At 45.2% G+C, this 24,536-nt stretch overlaps 1 protein-coding gene across 3 annotated transcripts; it reads right to left on the bottom strand.

Moving 5' to 3' along the window:
• Window positions 1-123: 123 nt before the first annotated feature.
• tpst1 (tyrosylprotein sulfotransferase 1) lies at window positions 124-24,536 on the bottom strand. Of its 3 annotated transcripts, none has more exons than XM_029001798.1 (6): window positions 24,214-24,536; window positions 17,299-18,355; window positions 10,645-10,843; window positions 1,845-1,895; window positions 1,170-1,240; window positions 124-1,060 (listed from the first exon to the last, which is right to left on the bottom strand). In XM_029001798.1, the coding sequence occupies exons 2-5, from the start codon at window positions 18,132-18,134 to the stop codon at window positions 1,205-1,207; spliced, it is 1,122 nt and encodes a 373-aa protein (XP_028857631.1). In that variant the 5' UTR covers window positions 18,135-18,355; window positions 24,214-24,536; the 3' UTR covers window positions 124-1,060; window positions 1,170-1,204. The 3 variants fall into 3 exon arrangements, with proteins under 3 accessions (XP_028857631.1, XP_028857632.1, XP_028857633.1); XM_029001799.1 differs by lacking the exon at window positions 24,214-24,536 and adding an exon at window positions 22,775-22,961; XM_029001800.1 differs by lacking the exon at window positions 1,845-1,895 and having other exon boundaries at window positions 24,214-24,532.

Here is a 24,536-nt window from a genome sequence, read left to right as displayed (position 1 = left end):
AGCTACTTACTTCTCTCCAGAAGTAAGTAGGTCATCTGACTGAACACACCCAGGTCCTGGAGTAACGCGGAACAGGAACGGCGATGAAAAGATATGGGGAGGGGAAAAAAAAAACAAAAACACTTTTCCTCTTATGTAGGGTCTCTCCCCACATAAAACACTTCACATTTTATTTGCAGCATTGATGTTAGATACAGGATTGGCGCTTCACTGGTGGCACTGATTGCAAGGAAATGGCAATTTTGGAAAATAAATAATCATTTTGGGGAATAAAAAGAAAAAAAAAAAAACATTGCATGATTAATATTCAATCCATCCTGGCATCTTTGGGCAGGGTAAATGATGCCAATGCATGATTGGTATTGTCTAATACAAATCAGGAACATAATATAACAATTTATTATTTCAGAATGAAGGGGGAAGTCTGACTTGGCTGCCCTCACCGCTGCGAACATTTTAGTTCTCTATACAAAAAAAAATATTACAACAAGAATGACAACATTATGAATGTTGGTTACAAAATGCTGTTTATCTTCAGAGTTAACCGCTCCGATTCGCTCTCGTATGTTAGTACCCATGGATTTGCACAATACTAAGTCATGGAAAAATATTTAAAAAAGAAAAAACATTAAAATAGATTATGAATCTTCAAAAGCAAACATCTGTCCATAAATACATCTTCTGCAACTGCAAACTTATTTTCTTGACAGAAATCACAGAATAAGCAACCAGAGGGGGGAGAAAATAAAGAGAAAAGAATAAAACTGCAAGAGTTCAGATGAGTATGGTGAGGAGAGAGAAAAATCAAATAAACAGCAATAACATTCTGAGGCCACAACTCTTACAGTACAACATCAAAGGCCAATCGAGTTCATTATTAAGTGGTACAGGCCACTACAGCGGCCTGGATGTCTGTCTGTCCATCTCTGCCTGTCGGTAGGAATGTGTGTGTATGTGTGCGTGTGTAGGTGTGTGTGTTAAAATGTAAGCAGGCGTCTCAACATGAGCACAATATGATGAAGTTGACCTGGGGTCCCGATGCTTTAGATCCAGTTCTGGCCTGAAAGAAAACACACCAACAACTCTGTTAAACTCCATGCTGGTCATTAATACAATGCAATATGAGTGCTGGTTGGACAATGACAACTATGATTAAAAGCAGAAAATACTTCTTTCTGGCGGTCGGGGGGCCCTCTTCCTTGTCCTAACTGGGACTGGGTTTTTCTGGAGACCTCTGGAGCTGCGGTGAGACAGGAGGAGACGAGTGAGAGACCAGATTGGACATGGATATATACTTGATGTAAGAGTAATTTCAGTAACTATAACTGGACATGAGCAGGACACCAGCAGGGATTTCAGCGCTTGATCACCTTGGTCCAGGTTGCAGCCAAACTGAACAGACTGTCCACTGACCCATCGGACCCTGGGCATGATTTTGTTTCAGGACTTATTTGACTCCCTCACCCAACCCTCGACTCGGCAATGACAAAAAAAAAAAAAAAAAAAAAAAAAGTTCCAACGCTCCTTTCATTTAAAAAAATCCCAGTTGAAACAATCACTTTGTTCATTGGTCGCTAGGGGGCAGCATGCCACCATCCACTGAGTAGAACTGGCCAGTTGCTTGCTGACGTCAAAAACAAGGCCTAGAAGCATTCCCCAACATGAAAATAAGGGAGGCCAAATCTCAACACAAGCAGCTTCCGAGTCGGCACTCCGACAGTTAAAAAAATAAAAATAAATAAATAATAATAATAATAATTAAGGCCCAGACCTATACTGTCAGGAACGATTGACTAACAGAACTATAAACATGAATAGAACAACAGGCGGAATCGCTACCATACCTGTGATTGTTCTTTTAGAAAATCAGGTAGCTGAAATTCACCTTTAAAGACCTGGAAAAACAAAGTACTGGTTTTAGAAGTCAATACAAGTAAATGTAGACTTGCTAAATAAAGCCTAGCGTCACCTAGATCAATAAACGGCAACTAAAAAGTGACTCTCTTGCAGGTATTCGCTGTGCATGTCAACTTTCTCCTGATAATAAGTTCACTGTTAAATCCTCCACAGGGTCCCCGACAGCCATGCTGGAAATCTCAGACACAACATTTCATTTTTTCCTCCTCTCCTCCCCGTCTCGGTGCACAGTGCCAGTTTTCCTACTGCCCGCCAGCGCGTGAGAGACTGGGGTGGACGGAGCCCGGGTGAAGGGAAGCGGGACAGCGGCAGGTCACTGTTTACACGGGAGCCGAGCGTTTGGGGAGTTGTGAAGGAGGCGAGGACGACTCAATCTCCAATTAGGACGAGGAGAACTGATCTCATTTCCTGGCTCTCTCTACTAGTGGGATGGAAAACTGGAGCAAGGAATTTCAGGGGGACACATTTTGTTGTGTCTCCTTGTGTTGTGCTACAGTGTTTCACAATGGCATTCAACCCACTGAGAAAAAGCGAGGGACATGGTAAGGTGTGGAAGCCCAGGGAAGTGTCAGGTTTGCTGACATGGAGGCCAGACCACAACACACGCAAAAAAAAAAAAAAAAAAAAATTATTCAGGAAACAACCAATTTACGAGTTTATTTCAGCAGAACAATCCAGATACCGTGTAGCAACCAAAGCCTATTGACACAAAACAAAGTATGCACATGAAAATCCAATCCGCCTCGTCTCGGCGCTCCAAAAATGACAAATGGTGCATTTTAGGAGTCACGGGTTTGTGTTCCTATAGCACGGTTGAAAACACCAGGTTCAGGCACATGGTCAACACAATCACACCTGTGTGATGCCCACGAGGAGTTAATGAAAGTTGTAAATAAATAAATAAATAAATATTTAACAGACTGTTATTTTCTGTGTTTGTTTGCATATGCATTGTAATTATGATATGTTAACATTTCAGCTCAGTCCTCTACAAGCACCACACCCGCTTTAGATAACGAACTAATATCTTATGCATTTTATATTAACATTTATGGTGTCCACTACTACAGTGTGTTAAAATGCATAGATAATACATTTCAAATGAAACTTTAAATATTTTGAAAGTACTACAGCATCACAATATATGATGATATAATCGTATTGTGTTTATCATGATGCACATCATATTGTTGTGGTCTTTGGTAATACCCATCTTAATGCTCATGTATGCGTAGGCAGTCTGAACAAAAAGCGTGAAAGGTGGTTTTTGGCTGGTGGACTGTTGGGGTGGTGGGGCAGGGATGGAGATTTGGCGAATTATCTGTCATGACTTCAAAACCCGAATGACTCCAAAGCCCCTGATGTCCTGGGTGCCATGCAGTGTTGTCACGTATGACCTCTTTTTGACATGATAAAGACGAGACGTAAATGCTGGTCATGTGACTATACAGGGAGTGCAGAATTATTAGGCAAATTAGTATTTTGTCCACATCATCCTCTTCATGCATGTTGTCTTACTCCAAGCTGTATAGGCTCGAAAGCCTACTACCAATTAAGCATATTAGGTGATGTGCATCTCTGTAATGAGAAGGGGTGTGAAGGGGTGTGGTCTAACCCTATATCAGGTGTGCATAATTATTAGGCAACTTCCTTTCCTTTGGCAAAATGGGCCAAAAGAAGGACTTGACAGGCTCAGAAAAGTCAAAAATAGAGAGATCTTGCAGAGGGATGCAGCACTCTTAAACTTGCAAAGCTTCTGAAGCGTGATCATTGAACAATCAAGCGTTTCATTCAAAATAGTCAACAGGGTCGCAAGAAGCGTGTGGAAAAACCAAGGCGCAAAATAACTGCCCATGAACTGAGAAAAGTCAAGCGTGCAGCTGCCAAGATGCCACTTGCCACCAGTTTGGCCATATTTCAGAGCTGCAACATCACTGGAGTGCCCTAAAGCACAAGGTGTGCAATACTCAGAGACATGGCCAAGGTAAGAAAGGCTGAAAGACGACCACCACTGAACAAGACACACAAGCTGAAACGTCAAGACTGGGCCAAGAAATATCTCAAGACTGATTTTTCTAAGGTTTATGGACTGATGAAATGAGAGTGAGTCTTGATGGGCCAGATGGATGGGCCCGTGGCTGGATTGGTAAAGGGCAGAGAGCTCCAGTCCGACGAGGTGGAGGTGGAGTACTCGTTTGGGCTGGTATCATCAAAGATGAGCTTGTGGGGCCTTTTCGGGATGAGGATGGAGTCAAGCTCAACTCTCAGTCCTACTGCCAGTTTCTGGAAGACACCTTCAAGCAGTGGTACAGGAAGAAGTCTGCATCCTTCAAGAAAAACATGATTTTCATGCAGGACAATGCTCCATCACATGCGTCCAAGTACTCCACAGCATGGCTGGCAAGAAAGGGTATAAAAGAAGAAAAACTAATGACATGGCCTCCTTGTTCACCTGATCTGAACCCCATTGAGAACCTGTGGTCCATCATCAAATGTGAGATTTACAAGGAGGGAAGACAGTACACCTCTCTGAACAGTGTCTGGGAGGCTGTGGTTGCTGCTGCACGCAATGTTGATGGTGAACAGATCAAAACACTGACAGAATCCATGGATGGCAGGCTTTTGAGTGTCCTTGCAAAGAAAGGTGGCTATATTGGTCGCTGATTTGTTTTTGTTTTGTGTTTGAATGTCAGAAATGTATATTTGTGAATGTGGAGATGTTATATTGGTTTCACTGGTAAAAATAAATAATTGAAATGGGTATATATTTGTTTTTTGTTAAGTTGCCTAATAATTACACACAGTAATAGTCACCTGCACACACAGATATCCCCCTAAAATAGCTAAAAATAAAAACAAACTAAAAACTACTTCCAAAAACATTCAGCTTTGATATTAATGAGTTTTTTGGGTTTCATTAAGAACATGGTTGTTCAATAATAAAATTATTCCTCAAAAATACAACTTGCCTTATAATTCTGCACTCCCTGTAATGAAATATATCATGTAATACAGTTGATTAGCAGCAAGACTAAATATGGTCTACAAAATAAAAACTATTCTAAACATTCTCTTAATTTTTGTTGAAAATTAGATGAGACATTGGCTGGGGGAAAATGACAACTTTGGACACTTTCTCTACAATGAAGTGGAAAGAATGTGTTTTAATTATTAAATGTGTTGGAAAGAAAGTGTTTTTGTCTGTTCTACTAGGTACTTGTACTACATTGCCAGGGTTAAATAGAATAGCAATACTACAAATTACTGTATAAAATACTGTACAAAATACAACTTTCATTGACAAACAAGTCTAAAATAGTCATGGATAATTCATGACTAAAATGCTCAGACCTTTCTACAACTGAAACTTGACTAGACTAAAATGAGTCCAGACATGACAGACTAGTAAAGACTAAAACAGCTGGAAGCAAAGACTAGACTACAAAAGACAGGCCACTACAGTGCCATGTCGGAACGACGCCTTTGTTGTGCAACATGACACTGTCCTCCTTTTCAAAGGACAGCTACATGCAACATTTGGTCAGGGCTAAAGCTCATGAGAGCTGGAGAAAGGCCTTGGGATGCAGCCAGACTCCCCTGCTCCCATGTTAGAGACCTTGTGAAGACCGGCCAGCTCCTGGCTCTAGCCTCGCATCCACCCCCTCCCCCTCCCAGTCCAAATGAATCCAGAAGACCGCATCCAGACCCCACGCCAAACTAGAAATGATCACAGCGAAGGCCTTCCAGCTACTATCAGTCACCCACGCACTCACAAAAGGAACAAATCTCAATAAACAGAAGAAGAAGAAGAATGTGTGGAGCGTTGGCTGGAATGCAGTGAAATTGTCCCCTCTGCTGACCTCGTGCCACACTGAGGTCATTTGAGGGAGCAAAAACAAAAATTCGAATAATCTGTGCTGAACGAAAGAGAGCAGTGAGGGAGGGAGAGCCGGGTAGAACCCTGGGAGGCTTGGTCAGCCTGGCTAACAGCACGTTTCAGGGCGAAGAGGCTCAGTGTGGGGCTCGCAGCAGTCGCCGAACGCCCCGCGGTCGGCTTGAAAGGACGCGCCGGGGCCACGCCCTTCCTGTCAAACTCCACGGCCTCAACGTGCCTCAGAGCACGGACCCCTGGGAGCTGGAGGAAGCAGTTCACCTCCTGAACGCATATGGAAAAGTTGACCGCATGCGCTGGTGGGCGGGGCTACATCTGGCAACTGAAAATACAGGCAGAGATTCCATAAGGTCAAATGAATTATTAATAATAATAATTATTAGATGATTAGTGGCACCGAGGGTCTAACTCCTGACTGCTCTAATCACTGAGTACTTACATTATTAATAATGATTAAGATACTAGATCACCTGTTCACATAAATCAATAAAGATCCCATTTTTGTGATTGTAATAAACCTGGGTGGGAGAAAGATGCGAGTGAGGGTCTCTGCTCGTGCCACCGGTGTTCGTAAATCAACACCTCCTGTTCCACTGTTGACCTCAGGATGACCTTAATGAAGTGAACTGACCCTTGCACGCTCACAGAGTCCACCAGCTTTCACGATGCCTCACTCGAGCCCAAAACCACAGGCAGAGTCATAGCAGCCAATTAATTGTCAAAATTATACAGAATTTGCTCAGATTGTCATGGACCCCTGGTGTGACTGGAGTCACGTTAAAGAATGAAGATGGTTTGGATAAACAGCTTTATTTGTTGTTTTAATACTACAGTTTAATTAAGATAAACAAACCGCATATGCTAATGATGACAATATTCCATTCCCAGGAGCTCCAGCTCGAGGCGTTATTTCCGCCCAAGATTATATTGATCTTAATATCAATTTCGCGATGGGACCAGCGGAGCTGCAATGCCACTTAACAGACATTGATTGTGGTTTTGGAGGGAGATCAAGACCGCTCATTTACAAAAAAAACTATACATAAACAAAAGGAGCGGACAGACCATTCATTACGACCAGACAGACATGCAAACACACTTAACACAAATGATCTGTGTGCCGAGAGGGTTTAACTTCCACTCTAATCCATTTCAAGCACGCTTGAGCAACCTTCACGAAGCATCTGATTAGGTGTCCTCTGAACAACACCGGTGGACATTTTTTTTAATGATCAGCAAATCCCATAAAGCTTGGCATCTGGTATTAAATAGGACCCCCAAATTCCATTTACACAGGAAAAATAATCTTCCAATGACTTATTCAAATGTATAACCCTTATAAACTATTAATAACAATGATGCCTGCACTCAATGGAAAAAAAAACCCACTAATTACACACGGTACTCTACATCCGCTGTTTATTCTGCAATAGAAAACATTCAAACAGAGCTCATTTGGCCTTTGCATGTCACGAAAAGGGAAGTGTGGGTAAATATTTGATGCAGAGTCTGAAAACTAAAGCCAAGCACATCTCCAGCTGGTTTAAGGCTGTAGCCGGATGGAAAACGGGGTTGCCCCGCCCATCCCGGCCGCCTTCTATCTTTGATCCATTTTCTGGCACAGCTGAGGGGACTACGACCTGAATTCAACAGAGCTACTTCATCAAGGGCCATTGGGAGTCCACGGGAACTGACGGAAACTTCAGCCCCAGGGGCCAGAGATAAGGGGGATAACAGGTAAAAGTTCAACCCCATTGCAGTTGTGTGCAGGAAGACACACGTTTGCGTCACGAATACGATAATCATGACTAAAGAAAATCTCCTAAAAAGTAAATTAACGATGGACAATTTTTGTGTAACTAAATTTGAGGTAATTGTAAAAAAACTTTTTTTCCTAATCTAATCCTTATTTACACCTTTTAGTACAATAAAGGTAATAAAGATATATCAGAAACAAATTTTTACCTTTTAATTGTGCAATTTTAATACTTGACCTTCCTGTACGCTGAAAAATGATTTAATTGAAGGCCATTAAAATAAATAAAAAGCTGAAAGTTTAGCCAGAAATAATGTCACAAAGTGGCTATTTTTCGGCATTGCAGGAAATAATTACATTTCTCACTTACCCGCCTGGGTGCAAATGAGAAAAAGACTGATAAAAGAGAAGGGGGAGGAGGAGGAAAAGGAAAAATGAAAACGGCGAGCCACAGCAGCTGGAAAAAGCATCAAGCGTCTGCACTCGGCTTGCTTGCCTGCTTCCACACACTTGGGGAAAGCATCCGCCGCTCGGCAGCAGCACCATTTTTCTTTTTGCATGGCAAGTCTCGCAGTTAGGTCTTGTTACCAGGGCAACCTTCGTCTAAGACGGCCGTTAAATAGCACATGACTGCCGGCCTGTTTTCACCACTGCTCGCCAAGCTCGGCACAGGCGACGAGTGAGATGCATGACAAGCCCAGAAAAGACAAAAAAAAAAAAAAAAACACACACACACACACACATACATATATATATATATATATTATAAGCTACCAATGCATTGAATTTGGGTGAACACCCCCCCATCATCACTACTCCTTGTGAACACATCTCTGAGACCGGCAGGAGATTTTTTACCCCCCAAACCAATTCCTTATTGCAGTGGGAGGAGGACGCACGGACCGTTTTATGAATAAGCAACGCAGCTGCATTTGATCCGAGCAAAGCACAATAACCGCACACAGATGTGCAGCGACTCTCGCACTGCGCCAGAACTTAGTCGTCAGCGGGATCTCGCCATTGTGTTGTCGAGACAAAAGGAGAACAATACGCAGCCAAACATAGAACCGGAACAGAGTCCTCAAACAATCTCGGCCCTCTGTTCTTCATAATGAGCGACGGCGTTATTGTGAAAACGTGATTGTTAATGTAGTGAACTGCTGGGGGTACAACTTGTACACCATAAATTTAAATACATATTTATACAAATACATTTCCTGTTTCTTGTTAATAATGCATATTTTTAGCATCACAAGACAGACAAGAAAGGACAAACCCAATTACACTAGCGCTGGAAATGTGACATCACAACCCATGTGAAGAGGTAAGAGGAGAAGCCTGAGGCCAGTGACCTGACCTGGTGCGTCGTGCACTGGCAGATGAGGAAGGAAACAGGGAATAATGGTGGGAATAATGACGTAAAACTCCGCCTCCTTGGTTCTCACCAGCCCCTTAAACGTGTCTGACTGAAAGTTTACAGCAGGAGGCCTATTCAATTACCACAAAAAAAAAAAAAAAAAAAAGTTGCAGCTCCATGCGGCTTGTGTCCACATCTCAAGTAGATCAGAAATGCCTTCCAGACGAGTCTGCAGACTGCAGAAGGGCCATCGTCTTCCAAACATCACGTCTCAGTCTAACATATGGAAAAATTGTTGTGCCGCACCACACAGGCGGATGTCGGACTGCGTGAGGAGAGAGCAAATTCCTGTCAGGACTGCAGGAACGGGTGCAGCGTGGCTTTCATTAGGAGACGCGTTGCATCAGAGCCACTTTCCCAGCAGGCACCACCCAGCTCCCTTTAAGAAGACTGCACACAGCTTAGTCTTATGAAACCATGCACAGCCTTGGGCCGAATCAAGAATTCAGCAAACAAAGAAAAAAATAATTGTGAAATTAATCAAATGACTATTTAAAGTCTTGTCACCATCCCATAATTCTGGGACTTCCTGTTGGTGACACTTTCTTCCCTAAGAGCGAGAGGTGAAGACACACGTTCCGCATCGGGAAGTAGCTTGTTCTGCGCCGTTCACGCTGGGGTGAAGGGCAGAGCCACCTTGCGTGCCAGCAGATCTCCTCCCTTTTATCAGGCCGCCATCAGAAGCCAATCGATAATGGCTTGTGATAGATGCAATATGTGAGGGATTGACTGCCCGTCTAATCCACTTTTACAGCAGGCTCAGCATCGGTTATACATCGGCCTGCAGAGCACATTTTGAATCACGGACTAATCAATAGACCAATAAAGAACGATGACGACATTTGAACAGAGATTAAGAGGCACGTTGCAGTTCATCTGGTTGTGGTTCGTGCGGCCTCAGATCAGCCAACGTGCCCTTTATTAAAAGAAACGGTTTTAATGGAGAGGAAGCTATTCCCGCACGTACAAGCCGCTCTTCAGGGACGGTGCTCAGTGCGCTGGACAACACCGTAAAACACTACTTTGTGGGCAGACTCAAATTTCCAGCACTCACGTTGCTTTTAAACCTGCTCCCGTGAGAGGAAGGAAAATGAAACGGAATGAGGAGGAGGAAAGGGGAGAAAAAAAAAAAAAAAAAAAAAAAGTGTGAAATAAAATGCTTGTGAGGCGCAAAGTGATTTTGGCTGAAAACCTTAAAAGACCTTGTATTAGCAGAAGGCAAAAAGGTGTCAGATGAACATCCACCCTAGAGAACCCCATTTCACACAATAAGGCGCAATTAAGCTGGTATTTCACAGACTGGTGGGTTATGGGTCCTCCTGGACCCAAGTGCATTTGGATTGAGAAATTAGAAGATAATTCTTAAATGTCAACTGTGGGAATCATGCCATCGGACACTGAATTATATACACGAGCGGCGCTCTTATTATAGAAACATGCTTTATGCTGTAATGGAGCAAAGGTTAAAAGGACACATGGCAAGGGTCATCACAGGCAAAGGCCAATCGGTCAATGGGCTTTTTAATATGCATGCCGCATATTGTTTTACTTTCAGGATATTTGGTTATCAGTGTCAGCGCATGACTGGCGCCGAAAATGCATTAAATGATTTTGGGGTCATCGGTCATTCTTGGACAGGCTTTAGGGACAAGCACTACTCACCCGCCGAGTGTTGTCCAGGACCCTGGGGTCGGGCCTTCCATAGTTGGGGGGGTTGGCGTGTGGGTCGTAGCCCAGCCTAGAGAGCATGGGAGCGATGACGGACATGTCCCTCAGCACGTCGGCAGGGATCTTGCCCACCCACTTGGATAAGGCCTCCACGTTGACAGGCTTGATGACCTGGTCTGTGGATCTCTCCACCCTGAAACGACAAGAGGGGGGTACCACAAGTTACGCAGACAGGCGAAAGATTAGCGTCGATTTAGCTCTCTGCACCGTAGGCAGCTAATTGAGCGCGATTGGATGGGGGCGATACAATTAGCGATGGCCCCCGGGCCGACATCCACTTTAAGGCGCTCAGTAAATGGTCTGCAATGAATGGCCTTTCACTCTCTGAGATCATTTCCCCTGTCGCCACGCATTAGATTTCACGGCCCACGCTACAATCAGATTTGATTAAGATATTACGACACTTGTGAAAGGGGCTACTCTCTCGGTGACTCAATAGCCCCTTTAGACACACTCGCCGCTGAGTAAGATGATTAGCTTGCTGTGTATGAAGTGTACCCAAATACCTGAAAAAAAATGTTAAATAAAAACACATTAAAAGGCTTTTCACAAACAGAATTAAGTTTCCATGTAAGGCAGATGAAAAATTTAACGTAAGATTACTTTGGAGACATTTTTTTTTTTTTTTTTTTTTTTTTTTAAAATGCAGCACGTGTGCCGATTCAGGATTTTAAACATTCACAACTTCAACCACTATAATGTTCCATATGAGGTCAACATTAATTCTCAAAAGGGTCCTGCAAAACCTCTGTGCATAGCCCATGATTGAAACTGCAACTATAAAAAAAATGAAAATGAAGTGACACAAGATATTGGTCAGTAAATGTATGGAATCATAAAAAATAAAAATCACATCTCCACATTCAAGTTCTCATTCAAAGCCGCAAGGATCATGAAGGGCGCGAACGGGCCTGAGGCCGCACGCAGTGCCATACGGAGGCTTATTAAAAATACAATGGGCAACGTGTCAGAGGCGCGGTAAATATTTTATAGGAGCCTGATGAAATATTCAGTAAGATGGGGTTGGGCCAATGGACTGCAGCGTCTGTTTACTGCGACAACGGGGCGGCCAGTTGGTTGTGAAACCGTATTAAATGTTGGCAATATTTGCACCTAGAGGAAATTAAAAGTCAGCGAGACCTTGCTGTGGTGACCAGCCGGCCATGGTGCAGCCACCTTTAAAGACTGTGAAGAGAACAAGGTCAGTGTTAACTGGACAGAGTTGCAAATAATTCTGGTGGAAACTTGTAAATAGTAACACCAGATTAGGCAAACCATGTCCTGTTTACCACCTTACAGAGGGGAGAATTACATTTACATTTAAGGCATTTGGCAGACGCCCTTATCCAGAGCGACTTACAACTTGCTTTCAAGTTACCATCGATGACGTTACGGTTCATTAGGACCCCAACTATGAATACAATCTTTATTACAATCTTTTTATTACAATAATCCGTACAATAAGAAAATTACAAGTTCATCTAAATATTCTTTAAAGAGGAAGGTCTTGAGCTGCCATGTGAAAGTGTTCAGTGACTGAGCTGTTCTGACCTCGAGGGGAAGTTCATTCCACCACCGAGGGGCCAAGACGGAGAAGAGTCTAGATGAGAGTCTTCCTTTTACCTTCAGAGATGGAGGGACCAGGCGAGCAGTACTGGAGGCTCGGAGTATACGAGGTGCAGTGCGAGGTGTAATAAGGGCTGTGAGGTAGGATGGTGCTACTCCATGTTTAGCTTTGTAGGCCAGCATCAGTATTTTGAACCTGATGCATGCAGCTACTGGGAGCCAGTGGAGGGAACGTAGCAGAGGGGCGGTGTGGGAGAATTTAGGAAGGTTGAAGATCAGTCGTGCTGCTGCATTTTGTTGTAGAGGTCGGATGGTACATAGAGGTAAGACCAGCTAGAAGGGAGTTGCAGTAGTCCAGTCGTGAGATTACTAAGGACTCTTAATTATATATAAAAATGTGAATTGGAACATGTGCAGTGGAGGCCCAAGCCAGCAGAGAGCAACTTTCTCTCGCAGTGCATGGAGTCCCCAGGTCTGACCAGCATGTGCAAAGAATAAACCACGCAAACGGGATTTGAAATGGGGGGAGGAGAAGAGGGGGAAAAAAAAAAAAAACAATTTCAGCTGACTCATGCTGTCCTCCATCTCTGCCACATGGCTTTATTTAAATAATTAAATAAAAAAAATAAGCAGCGTGAGTGGCAGTGAAACAGGCAATATTCGTATATGTTGGAGCCTCCAGAATAGTCGATGTGAATTTATATGTAAAAAATGCATTATTATCTATATATCTTATCTAGATTTTTTTTTTTTTTTTTTGCTCTGTTAAAAAAAAAAAAAAACTAAATTGCATAATGGTTTACAATAAGCAATTACACATGTTCCATAATTAAGAGCTATATTACAAGATAAAGGCACCAGTGACTGCAGTCAAAAGTCACAGTGTCAAAAATGGTTCCACATATAAGAAACTCACGGTTGCTAAGCAACTTCATTCAGCCAGCAGTTTGGTGACGTGATGTAGTGGCTGTAAACAACGTAATGAGGTGTAGTGACATTTGAAGAGATGACGATATGGCCATTGTGACGATACTGGGAGGATCGGGAGATCTTACGAAGTTCACAACGTATCTAATATAGTTATTAAACGCTCTTAGGCCATTTCATCCTGCTGTGGCACCAACCCTTGCCCAACACACATCCCGAGCAGCGGAGAGTGATTTCTCATCTCTTTTTCATGAGGAACCATATTCCTGGCAGGGGTGTGCAGGAGCTTTTTAAGTGTCATTAGGAGGACCTTCTCCCCACCAGCCACTCCAAACAAAATACCCGTATATAAAAAAAAAAAAAAAAAAAAAAAAAAAAAAAAAAAAAAAAAACCCTCAGGTGCCACGGATGCATTTGCGCTGGAAACGTCCAGAGCTTTGCGTTTCATCGCCGAGGTCCCCCGTCAATTGCAGCAATACACTCTGATAATCCATTTAGAACAAAGCTGCATTCCTGCACCACTGTTGCTACTGCAAGATTAATGAAGGTGTGTGTGCGTGTGCGTGTTTTCGGGATAGAGACCGTTGTTTCTCCACTCTCCTTCTGTATGTGTGTGCACTGCTCTCAAAAATGTTAAAAAGGAGCGACTGGTGATCGCAAAACCAGGACGCCGACGCCATCGCCGGCCGGCACGCTTTACATTGAATCTGATGAGTTTCGCGCGTGAAGTGCCAACCAGATACGGTTCCGATCCTGTGAGCAACCGGCTTGTCGCCATTTGCTGTTGCCATGGCCGGTGAATGTGCCAGTCAGGCTTGCTATTAGGAGAGAGCATTTAAAGATGCGGCGGAGCCCACAGCACGAGCGCACGAATTGAAGGCGATTTGCGCGGCCGAATGTCCTTTTTTTTGTGTTGCTTGGAGTGAGTAGTCTTTTGTTGTCTCGTATCCTGTTCCCGCTGAATCATCAACCGTCTTGATCTGGTCCTCCTACGTCCCATATGTGCAGTGATGCACCAAATAAATTATAAACAGAAAGAATTTAATTAAAAAAAAATAATAAAAAAAAACCCAAACAAATAACGTTGAGAGCCTGAAATGGATTAAAGGAATAAATTCTGAGCCGTGACGGGTCATGGACATCCATCGTGACGGGAACGATTTATTTCACCACTGACTACAGGAGCGAGGGGTCCGGCCGTCCCCGCTGCTTCCATCACGTCGCTTCGCCCAGTCTCTCTCCTCCAACTCTCCACTTCAATTCCTACGGCGAGCAATCAACTACAGAATTAATCTAGGAATGGACAGGGATCCAGAGCTTCCTCTTGAAAGCATGAAGCGTAATGGCTTCTGTCGGTTTGGTCAATTATTCATGCAGGACAGTATTTTGGACAGTGAGGTGTAGTACTAAAGGGAGATTAAAAAAAAAACCTTTGCCACCCAGAGCTGACTAAGTAATGACGTGGTGCTTCTGGTACCATGTCCTGGAGATGGAGTTGATGCTGATGGCCAGCGTCTGTAGGTCCGTGCTGCTGTGAGTCAGGCTGAGGGCCTAAACAGATTTTAATGGACGACCGGCCCCTGCGGGATGCAGGCTGGGCCCGATGTTTACAATCACAACGTGGCTGGAAACCATTAGGGCCCTTTGGCCCCCCCTTTTCTAAAACCTTATCTTCTTTAAAACGAAGCAGGACTTCAGCTATTCCCTTCGAGGCCTCCGGAGCCCTCAGGCTAATGCATGGCGGCCCTGCTGATGGCGTATGTTGGAAGAAGACCTGGGTGGTTTCCGATGCAGAGAGGGGAGATAAATGCGAACAAACACCTCATAGAACCAGCCATTCCGGTGGCAGGACGCCACTAGAGGAGCTAGTGTGATCCCAGGTGAGAAAAATAAATAAAAAATCCGTTCTGAGGCACAGATGAAGGGCTGTTTCTGGAAAAAGAGTGTGAAAAGAAACTCTGATGCGATGTGGTATGCGCTTTGCTAGCATTTGTGAGCTTCCGGTTCACTTGGGTAAAAACAAACTAAAGCCAGTATGTTTCTTCATTGAAGCTTTAGAATTTCTGCAGCCTCAGCTTTAGTGCTTTATTCTAATATTGTGCTTATTGATGTAACAAAATATCTTCATTTGTAGACTTTCTATTCATGACTATCCACAGGAAACTGAATGATCGAAAATGCTAACAAACCGGCTCCGAAATTAAGACACCACTCTTTAGCCAAGTGACTACAGCACAAAGAACTGTGAATTGTGAAACTTGGCATCTTCTCTTGCTGACCACAGCCTCCGAATAAGGGGAAAGCAAAGACAGACAAAAAGAACAAGCCTCCAACAAGCAAGTATTAATTGGGAATGTCTTTTCTATCTGCTGCTATAGAAACGGTAAATATGCACCAAATGAGGGAGCCAAGAAGACAGCTGCAGTAAACAAAGATGGGATGGGATTGAGTGAGACAGGAAATATTTTATATATATTATTTATTTCCTGTTTGGCTTGCCATATATATATATATATGTGTGTGTGTGTGTGTGTGTGTGTGTGTGGCATATATATATAAAAATCAGCAATTAATAATCAAGAACGGAGCAAAGTGATCTGCTGCAACGCTTCCCCTTCAGATCTATCTGCATGCATGGACAATCCCCTGTTTACCCTGGGTGTAAAGAAATCAATGAACCCCATTCACTAAAATCCTAAAAAAATAAAATAAATCCGGGACGCCCAGCACAAGCTAGACATCAGTCAGGACAAGCTTCCCCCCCGACACTAACAAACGCGTCCAAGGGTTGCTTTTCAACGACTGGCAGCTCATTTTATTAACGCCAAAGTCATGCAATTCCTCATTTGCATGAGAACAGAGGAACGGTTTCAGGCCAGGCTTACATTTTCTTAACCTGGACAGACTGCTATTTTTCCACATGGCTCTGGCGCATTTGACATTTCAGTTATGTCATGCCCCAGCACATGAGCTTTTCCTGAATCTCAACTCATTCTGTTTTGTATGGATGAGACATCAAATTCTCAGGCACCATTTGCAGCGACGACCCCAATCCCCTCAGGCCATTTTGTTCCATCCCAGCGGCCAAAAAGGAGAGAAAGAAAAAAAAAAAAAAAAAAGGTTCTTGAGTACTTGACCCTGGTATGATAAAAGTTAGCATTTTTCTGAAACCTTTGCAAGTTTGAGTTAGGGTGTGTTATACACACACACACAACCCTAAGCCTTGCTATTACACCATGAGAATGACCACATACTATCCACCTGAATATCCAATTATAAAACATTGACTGTACCAAACATTTGTTCTTGAAGAGATGATGAAGCCTACATGAAAAATAATCTCCTTTGTTGCCACAAACCTCAACGGGTCCATTTACTTGAAATTTAAAACGCTTAAAAAAAAAAAGTCACCAAAAACAACTGCAGTACATAAATACACAGAGGGTTGGGGAGAACGGCATGAGGCGAAGGAGCAAAGCAGAAGACTTCTTTCAGACAGACACAGGATGTGGAGGTAGATCGGGGGATGCAAAGTAGACTTTTCATATTTCACATCTGCAGACAATTACCAGACGAGCACGAAATTCCTTCAGAGTCTCCAATGGTTCGAACACCACAAAACGCTGGAGTGTAGTGTTCATAAAAAGGTTTCCCCTTATCCATTCTATACAAAGTCCATGTTTTTAAAAGATGCATTTTAACACCAATACAGTTTAATTCATTTGGAACTGTTATCATGCTGGTAAAAACCAGTTCGAGCCTCAACTTGTCTTATCGCCAGAAGGAATGTGGCTGGAGCAACACGAGCCATTTTCCCACCGCCACCTCAGCATAGCCGCTGGCTAGTTTAACTGTGAAGGGCTGCGCCTGGGCCGCCTGCTTTAAAGCTTGCACCAGGAAACGACTTGACAGAAACCCGGGCTGTAAACACTCGGCTTCCCCGAGAACTTTTTCCAAAGTTGTTCTCCACGTAGGAGAGCCTGCAGGGGGTGCATAGCGGGCCGGCAAACAAACACACACACACAAAATCGCACACAGGACGCCGGTCTTTCCAACAGATAGACAACAGCGGCTATGGGAAGTCTCCTCACTTACTTGGAGAGTGACACGCCTCCGGCTTTCCCAATGAGCTCCTCGTGGTGCAAGACCGCCTCGTTCCAGGGAATGTTGAGGAATTTCAGCAGCGTCCGCATCCACTTCTCCGGATGCAGGACCAGCTGCTCGTAGTGCACCGGCAGGCACTTGTCTGCAACCTCCAGGCACTGAGTGTACATAGTTTCTATCGCCCGGTTCCACTTGGTGAGGCAGTCCCGGTAGCTGTTCAAGTCGAAGCCGGCAATGGTCACTTTACGGGAGATCATCGAGTGGACGGAGGCCCGGCCGTCGCGGATCATGAGGACGAATTTGGCCTGCGGGAAGATCTTGGCCAGGTAGGACAAGGACTTGAGAGCAAACGGGTCCTTGTTGCACAGGTACGCTGCCGGCTCCCCGTGCTTCACGATGATCTCCAGCAGAAAAGCCTGCATGGCCGAGTCCAGGACCTCGTCGGTGACGCCGGCCTCGTCCAGCCGCATCTTCTCCCGTCCCGAGCGGCTCCACATCTGCTTCATTGCCAGGATGCGGGGGATGACCCGGGTCTCCTCGCCGCAGCGGACCTCGGGGTGAGCGTCCAGCATGGCCCGCATGAGGGTGGTGCCGCTGCGCGGCACGCCGCCAATGAAGATGAGGGGCATGTCCTTGCTGTAGACAAACGGGCTGCTAAGGTTCTGGCCGGCGCGTAGCGGGGCATGGAGGCTCCCGAGCACCACCGGGTGGCCGCGCTCCTCGAAGCGGTGGTGACACTCCATGGCATGCCGGCCCAGGTAGAAGACTGTGACGGAGCTGATGACCAGGCAGGCCACCAGCAGGTTCTGCTTGAGCTTCCCAATCATCTCCGGAGCGGGCGCGGCAAGCGGGGGAGAAGGCCGCCGGGGGGAGAGAGAGAAGTAGCGAGGGGGCGCGCCGAGACGGTGGGTGGTGGTTGGGTGGAGGGGGTGGAGGGGAGGGGAAGGGGTGAGGGGAGCACCCGTCCTTCAGGGCTGGCCTTGATGGGACGAGTGACAGCTGGGGTCCGTGGTGCGCAACTCTCGCCAAGTCCACAGCTCCATGAGGCCTTCAAAAGAAAAAGAGAAGGAGTTACACAACAAACATTCCAAAAGAATATGACAAACGTTATAAGCATTATTATGGGTGTGTATTGGCAAGGATCTCACAATATAATTGTTTCGTGAAACGTATTGTATCACATTGCGACATTGTACAGTTCACTGAAAGTGTAAAAACCGAGCTGGTCGCGAACGCTGTAGTAGTGGAGGTTGTAGTCGCACGTTGATTCAGCACCAGCCAATGGACAACTTTTACAGCGTTTACCAGACGCCCTTATCCAGAGTGACTTACAATCAGTAGTTACAGGGACAGTCCCCCCCTGGAGACACTCAGGGTTAAGTGTCTCTTGTGTGTTACCCCTAAATTTTTATATATATGACATTTCATGTCCCCTGTCAATACAATTTTGCCATGTAAAACATTGTAATGTATTGCTGTACGGATATTTATTTTATTATTTATTAGTGCGGGCAAAGTCTCCGTGGTGCATAAATATAATGTCGCAAATATTTCCCGTGACACACATTTCTAAAATGCAACAGATATGACTAATCCAAGCTCCACAACGTGTCCTCTGCATTTAACCAATCCCCTCAGTGAGCCGCCATGAAAGGCACCAGTGACTGCACCTTGATCAAGGGGACCTCAGCGGCTTCAGGATTCGAACTTACAACCTTCTGATTAAGAGTCTTCTCCCTTACCGCGAAACAGGAGATTTCCTACCTCCGAAAATATTGCACGATACACAAAATACGACTCTGACGGAAAGGGCAGGAGAAAGATAAGATTTCCGAAACGAGACGCAAGAAGCTAATCCACATATGCGGTTTCTGCTTCTATTATTGACACTCGCGTGGATTTCAGCATTTGCTTGTCTCCGGCGCTTTCGGGTTTCTTTGAAGTGCTAAGTGTTTGCTCGGTTGGATCCTCTCCACCAGAGAACAAGATGTATTATAACCGCGGAGTCTTCAATTTTCTAGGAGCGGCCCAGTGTTTAAGGGCAGGCGGCGCACATTACAGGTCCACCGCGCCCGCTCTGGCGCGTTCTGCTGGTTTTGTACGGTGGATGTTCTCCCGCCTCAGACGAACACCAGAAAAGAAGGGGGGGGGGGGGGGGGGGGGGGGGTGGACCAAGAGGAGGGTGAGGAGACGGTGGCAGGTCACGCCACAGACGGGGGGCCTTCTGGCTCAGGCCCAGGCGGTGCCGCGGTCCCCCACCTCTCTCCTAAATAGAGGGGCCGTTTCCTTCTCCGGCTCTCGCGGAGAGACGTGGAGACGCTTTTAATGGCCACAGGCCAGAGGAATATTCCGCTACCAGGCACCGAAACACTTTTCGGTAGTTCAAAAAGTTAATGCAATACAAAAACCACGAATTTCACAGCGTTTCCAGTAAAAGCCACGGAAAAAGGCAGGAACTGTCACACTGACGTCTTAAGGAGCACATTTTAGACCCGACTGCATACGTCGTCTTGTGAGATGCTAAATTTCAAGCGCACCCCAGAAAAATGCGCCGACTCGGTGCTAAATACAAAACAGCGGACTAGTCCCGGATCAGGAAAAACACAAATAAAATTATAATACAACTCATGAACTCATCTGCCAATATGGTTTGTCTGGTACGAGGCCATTTTAGTTAGTTAACTACGACAATGCAAACAGAGAAAATAATGTTAGCCTTTTAGCTTGCCTGCTAATGCAACTGGAACAACATGAAAACATCTAGGCCGCATACATTTTCTAATTTCTTTAGAGAAGTCATGGTGCCAGGGCAGTGGACTCGTCTTTAACTGATTCAGAGACAGAAACAGTGCAAAAACAGGACCGAAAATGCACAAAGTGTTTTCCATCATGGTTTTTCTAGCAGCTAACATGCAAAGGTGGTAAATTGTCTTTTTTTTTTTTTTTAGGTCAGGCTGTAAAGTTGTCAAGTCAGCATCAATGAGACAGGGCTAATGCTATTATATAAAAGGTCATAAAGTTTTACATACATATACACACACACACACACATATATATATATATATATAAACTTAGATTTAAATCTACCCAATTCATTTCCTCTGAACTCAAAATTGGAGAAGTAACGCCTTAAATTCTGAAACTGTGGTCAAACGCAAGCCGCTTTCAACAACGGTGCACTGCACCAATTGTAGATCTTCAGCAGATAGAGCAAATCTTTCCAAAGATCTTACCAAAACCACACTGATGAGAAGATAGGCGACCGTGGGCTGGTTAAACGCAGATAATGTTTTGGCTTTTATGACGAACAATTAAAAATTACCGTCCTTAACCTACAAAAAATAAAACATGGCAATGCAGTTTTTCTGGAATAACAGCAGCACCATTGTAGGCTCCCTTTGACAGAAAAGTAATAATTATGGCCTTTGGTTGGTCATTTCATCTAAGTGGGTTATATGGCCATGCGCTCTTTCCTCAAATTTGGACAAGAGCAACAGGATGACGAACGGTCTCCTAAAAACAACAGGGACGAAAAAGAATGACTTGCATGTGGCCGACAGCAATGACGGTAAAGAAGAAACCGCTTGCTTTGTTCTAGTGCTGTATTAAAACGCAATACAGCAAAAACAAGCGCGTTCGCCTCGGATGTGTCATTAGCGTCCGCTCCACTTCGACGCCCAACTGAGAAAGCCACCAACATGTCGCCAAGTAGGTCACAACGTGCAGACGAATAACCCTTTCAAGGACAAAGTACCTCCGCTTTGCGTTCATTCTTCCATTCATTTCATTCGCAGAAGGAACCACCGGCATTTATTGACACGAGCAGCTGATTCTGCCGCCCCTGGAACAAGGCAGCATTGCCAAACGCAAGAAAACCGAATGGCCATTTTCACTTATAAGTTGATTGTAAATTTACACGTGACACGTTGATTTAGCGTTTTTAGCCAAGACCTGGGTTTTTCCCCAAAAGGCCTGTCTTATTGGACATTATGGCCCTTTATTGGCGCAGGCCTATTATAAGTAAAACGGACTGCGACCGAGTTGTTAGAGTTGAACGGGCCACTGCGCAGATTTAATTCAGAGACCGTCTGCTTCCTACAACAGGCAACGAGTCCCCCGCAGGGTCTTCCCACGTGTCTTCACACCTCCAGGTCCTGCCCGTCGACGCGACCGTGGAGCACGGGGGCAGGAGGACGGCGTAAAAAGCGGCGAGTCGGGCGAGCGAAGCGGCCAAAGACCGGGCCGATCTGGCCTCGGGCAGAAGGGATGAAGGCCTCCACCCGCGAGGTGCGCCGCCGAAACGCCGAGCCGCTGAAACCGAATTGCGAATGCGTTCGGGCTCTGCGCGGTTTCACATTTCACCTTAGTGAGGCTCAACTCAAGAACGTGTCGGTATTAAATTAATAGAGACTCCGCACTTCTGTTACAGATACCCTCCTCTGGATTGTTTTTTTTTTTTTGCCATTGATCCGTTTGGAAGGTCTCCACGGGCCAATGGTGAAACCAAACCACACCAACACTTAATAACAAGCAACTGACTGGCAGCGTGACATAAAATGGGAGGAACTTTACTTGCCACTTGGCCCTTATTTTGGGTTTCAAAATTCACCACAAGATCAGAATTCATATATGCCACGGTCGTGCCGCAAAAAGAGAGCTTTTGTTTTATGTTCTTCACTGATTGACAATACAGAAATAAAAGAGGTCCAATTTATAAACAGTATCTTCATTTATATGGTCAATTCTTGGTTTGAGGCTTCAGTGTTGGACATTTACAAAATCCTCGGGACACAATATTCCTGTATTTTCACACCAGACCCATCACATTCTGACAGAGAAGAGACAGAATGCCGGGAAAAAAAAATCTTATTAACAGCAGGAGGTCAGTAAAAGGATGTGGCATAAAAAAAAAAAAAAACTAATCAGATAAGAAAAAAAAAAATTGGATTGGACCCAATCAATTCTTCAATTAGTAATATTGTCTATTAATGAATAAAACTTCAGTCTGCTAAAAGTAAAGTGCGAGACGCTCTTTTGCCTCAAGGCTTCAGAAAATGGATGTTTTACATGCACTGCTGCCATAAAACACGGGAACAGAAGTAAGAAAAGAAGAATTCCCAACGGCCACCGCTTCCGGTCGGGAACGTTTGAACACTCAGGCCTCCAGCGCAACACGCTGCATCGTACGGCATCTCAGCGACTACAAACCAGGCACATAAAACCCTTGCGGCCCCGGCGACCCCATTAAATCGCCCCTTTGTCTCTCTCGGTCGCTAATCTGGAGGGATTACGCGACAGGCACGGAATATGGCCGAGACGGGGGGAATATTCCTCTGCCGGCCTGGACCAAAGCGGTGTGGCGGCATCTGACCTTTCGACCCCGCCCTTGGGAGCAAACGCATGGTAAAAAAAAAAAAGAGGCCACCCGCAACTACCCGATAGTGAGAGCGTTTTAGAGTCACGTTACCGTTTGTTGTTTTCGGTTTAAACGGTTCCCCACGCCGAGTTCCCGCACGCCGGCTCTGGACAGCCCTCGGGCGACGGCGGCCCCACTTCATTAGCATGCAGCCACGGTGCTCGAGTTGCATCTGCAATGACGAGGCGTCCCGCGCCTGAAACGCTCCAGTCGATCGCGGCCCTCTTTCCTCTCTCTCCGTCTGTCTTTCTTTTTAATACGTAAAAATACATAAACGCATCAAGATCAAGGAATTACGGCAGAGAGGCCGGACGCCGCTGGAAAATCCAGCGCGTGACTCATATTTACATAAGACCACATCCTCTTCGGAGGATCGCTCTACGCGCCTTTGATGGCTCCACTTCACGCGTTTGCTTTTTTTTTTTTTTTTTTTTTTTGCCACCGTGGGCTTAAAGTCCAGGTTTTTCCCCGGATCAACTCGCCCCAGTTCGGAGTAAACAAGCCTGCGCAGCGGCATGCGTTTAAAACAAGATAAATCAATGCCGGCCCGCCGTGCCGCACAAAGGGCATGTGGCAAAACCCCGAAGGCCGCGTGTTCGGTGCGAAAGAGCCCACGATTGCATAACTGTGACCGGGACAAAATTTTCATGAGCCGAATGACCGGACGCTCTGGGACAACGGCGACTTTGGGAATGCTAAAATAATAATACGAATGAACTGAGACGGACAACAGGCTATTTATTCCAGATGAAGGGCTGTTCTCATTCATGGCCAAAGCAGCCAGCAAACGTACATGTGGTACACTTTATTTTATTTCTTTGGTCGTTTCAACTCTTTAAAGTGAAATAATCTAACTTGCACTGTTCAAAGCAAAAAAAAAAAAAAAAAAAACCCACAAAAGTGCCTAAACAAACACCGACTATAAACCGGCCTCAAGTAAGCCAAGCCGCCAGGGGAGCATTCGGTGTAAACGGGAGGAACTTCATACGTCGACACACATGGAGGACTGGCTTGGGCGACCAGGCAGGTTGGGCTCAGGCTGGAGGAGTTCGGACAAAGATGCCCATCGCTGTGCAGGCATTAGGGCCGAATGCCCTATCCTCCACCAGCACTAGTTGCATTCGCACTACAAGTTTAAGACGATGCACATAAATATACGTTTAAAACACACAACCATACATACATACACACACACACACACACACACACATATATATATATATATTATACACACACATATATATATAATCGATGGCAAATAGGACATTTAATCATTTTGGCGTTTGCATGACCAGTGGTGGTTCTGGTCCGGGCTCCAGTCGTAGAGAAAACGTGGCCCGACTACATTTTAGACATATCTGGATTTTTTTTTTTTATCTTTTATTATTTTAGCCAGTGAGACGCACGCCATCCGTCTCCAACGCCTGGCGCACATTTCAGCTCCCCGCGGAGGGGAGGGAACCCGCATTTCGGTCGGCAACGGTACTCACGGATCTCGCGGCGGGGGTCACCTGGAGCTTCGGGCGGGGAGCGAGCCGCTGACTGGGGAGGAAGGGGAACGGCGAGCGTTTACATGACTACCGCCGTGCGCAACCGTGCCCCGCACGACGCGCCCGGTGCATGTGGGAACGGCTAACCGTTTAGCGAACTCTTCCGGTTACTCGAGAGCAGACGTCCGGACGCTCCATTTCTTCCCTTTTTTTTTTTTTTTCTTTATTTTTTTTTTTTGAGGAAGGGGAATTGTCGTGGGGTTTCTTGCGCCGAGAGACGCGACGCACAAGTCCGCCGCCGACTGCCGTCCTTACGAACGTAC

Source organism: Denticeps clupeoides, chromosome 13, assembly GCF_900700375.1.
Source record: "Denticeps clupeoides chromosome 13, fDenClu1.1, whole genome shotgun sequence".
Lineage (NCBI taxonomy): Eukaryota > Metazoa > Chordata > Actinopteri > Clupeiformes > Denticipitidae > Denticeps > Denticeps clupeoides.
Note: the sequence above shows the minus strand (reverse complement) of the source record. Positions and strands in the feature narration are given on the sequence as shown.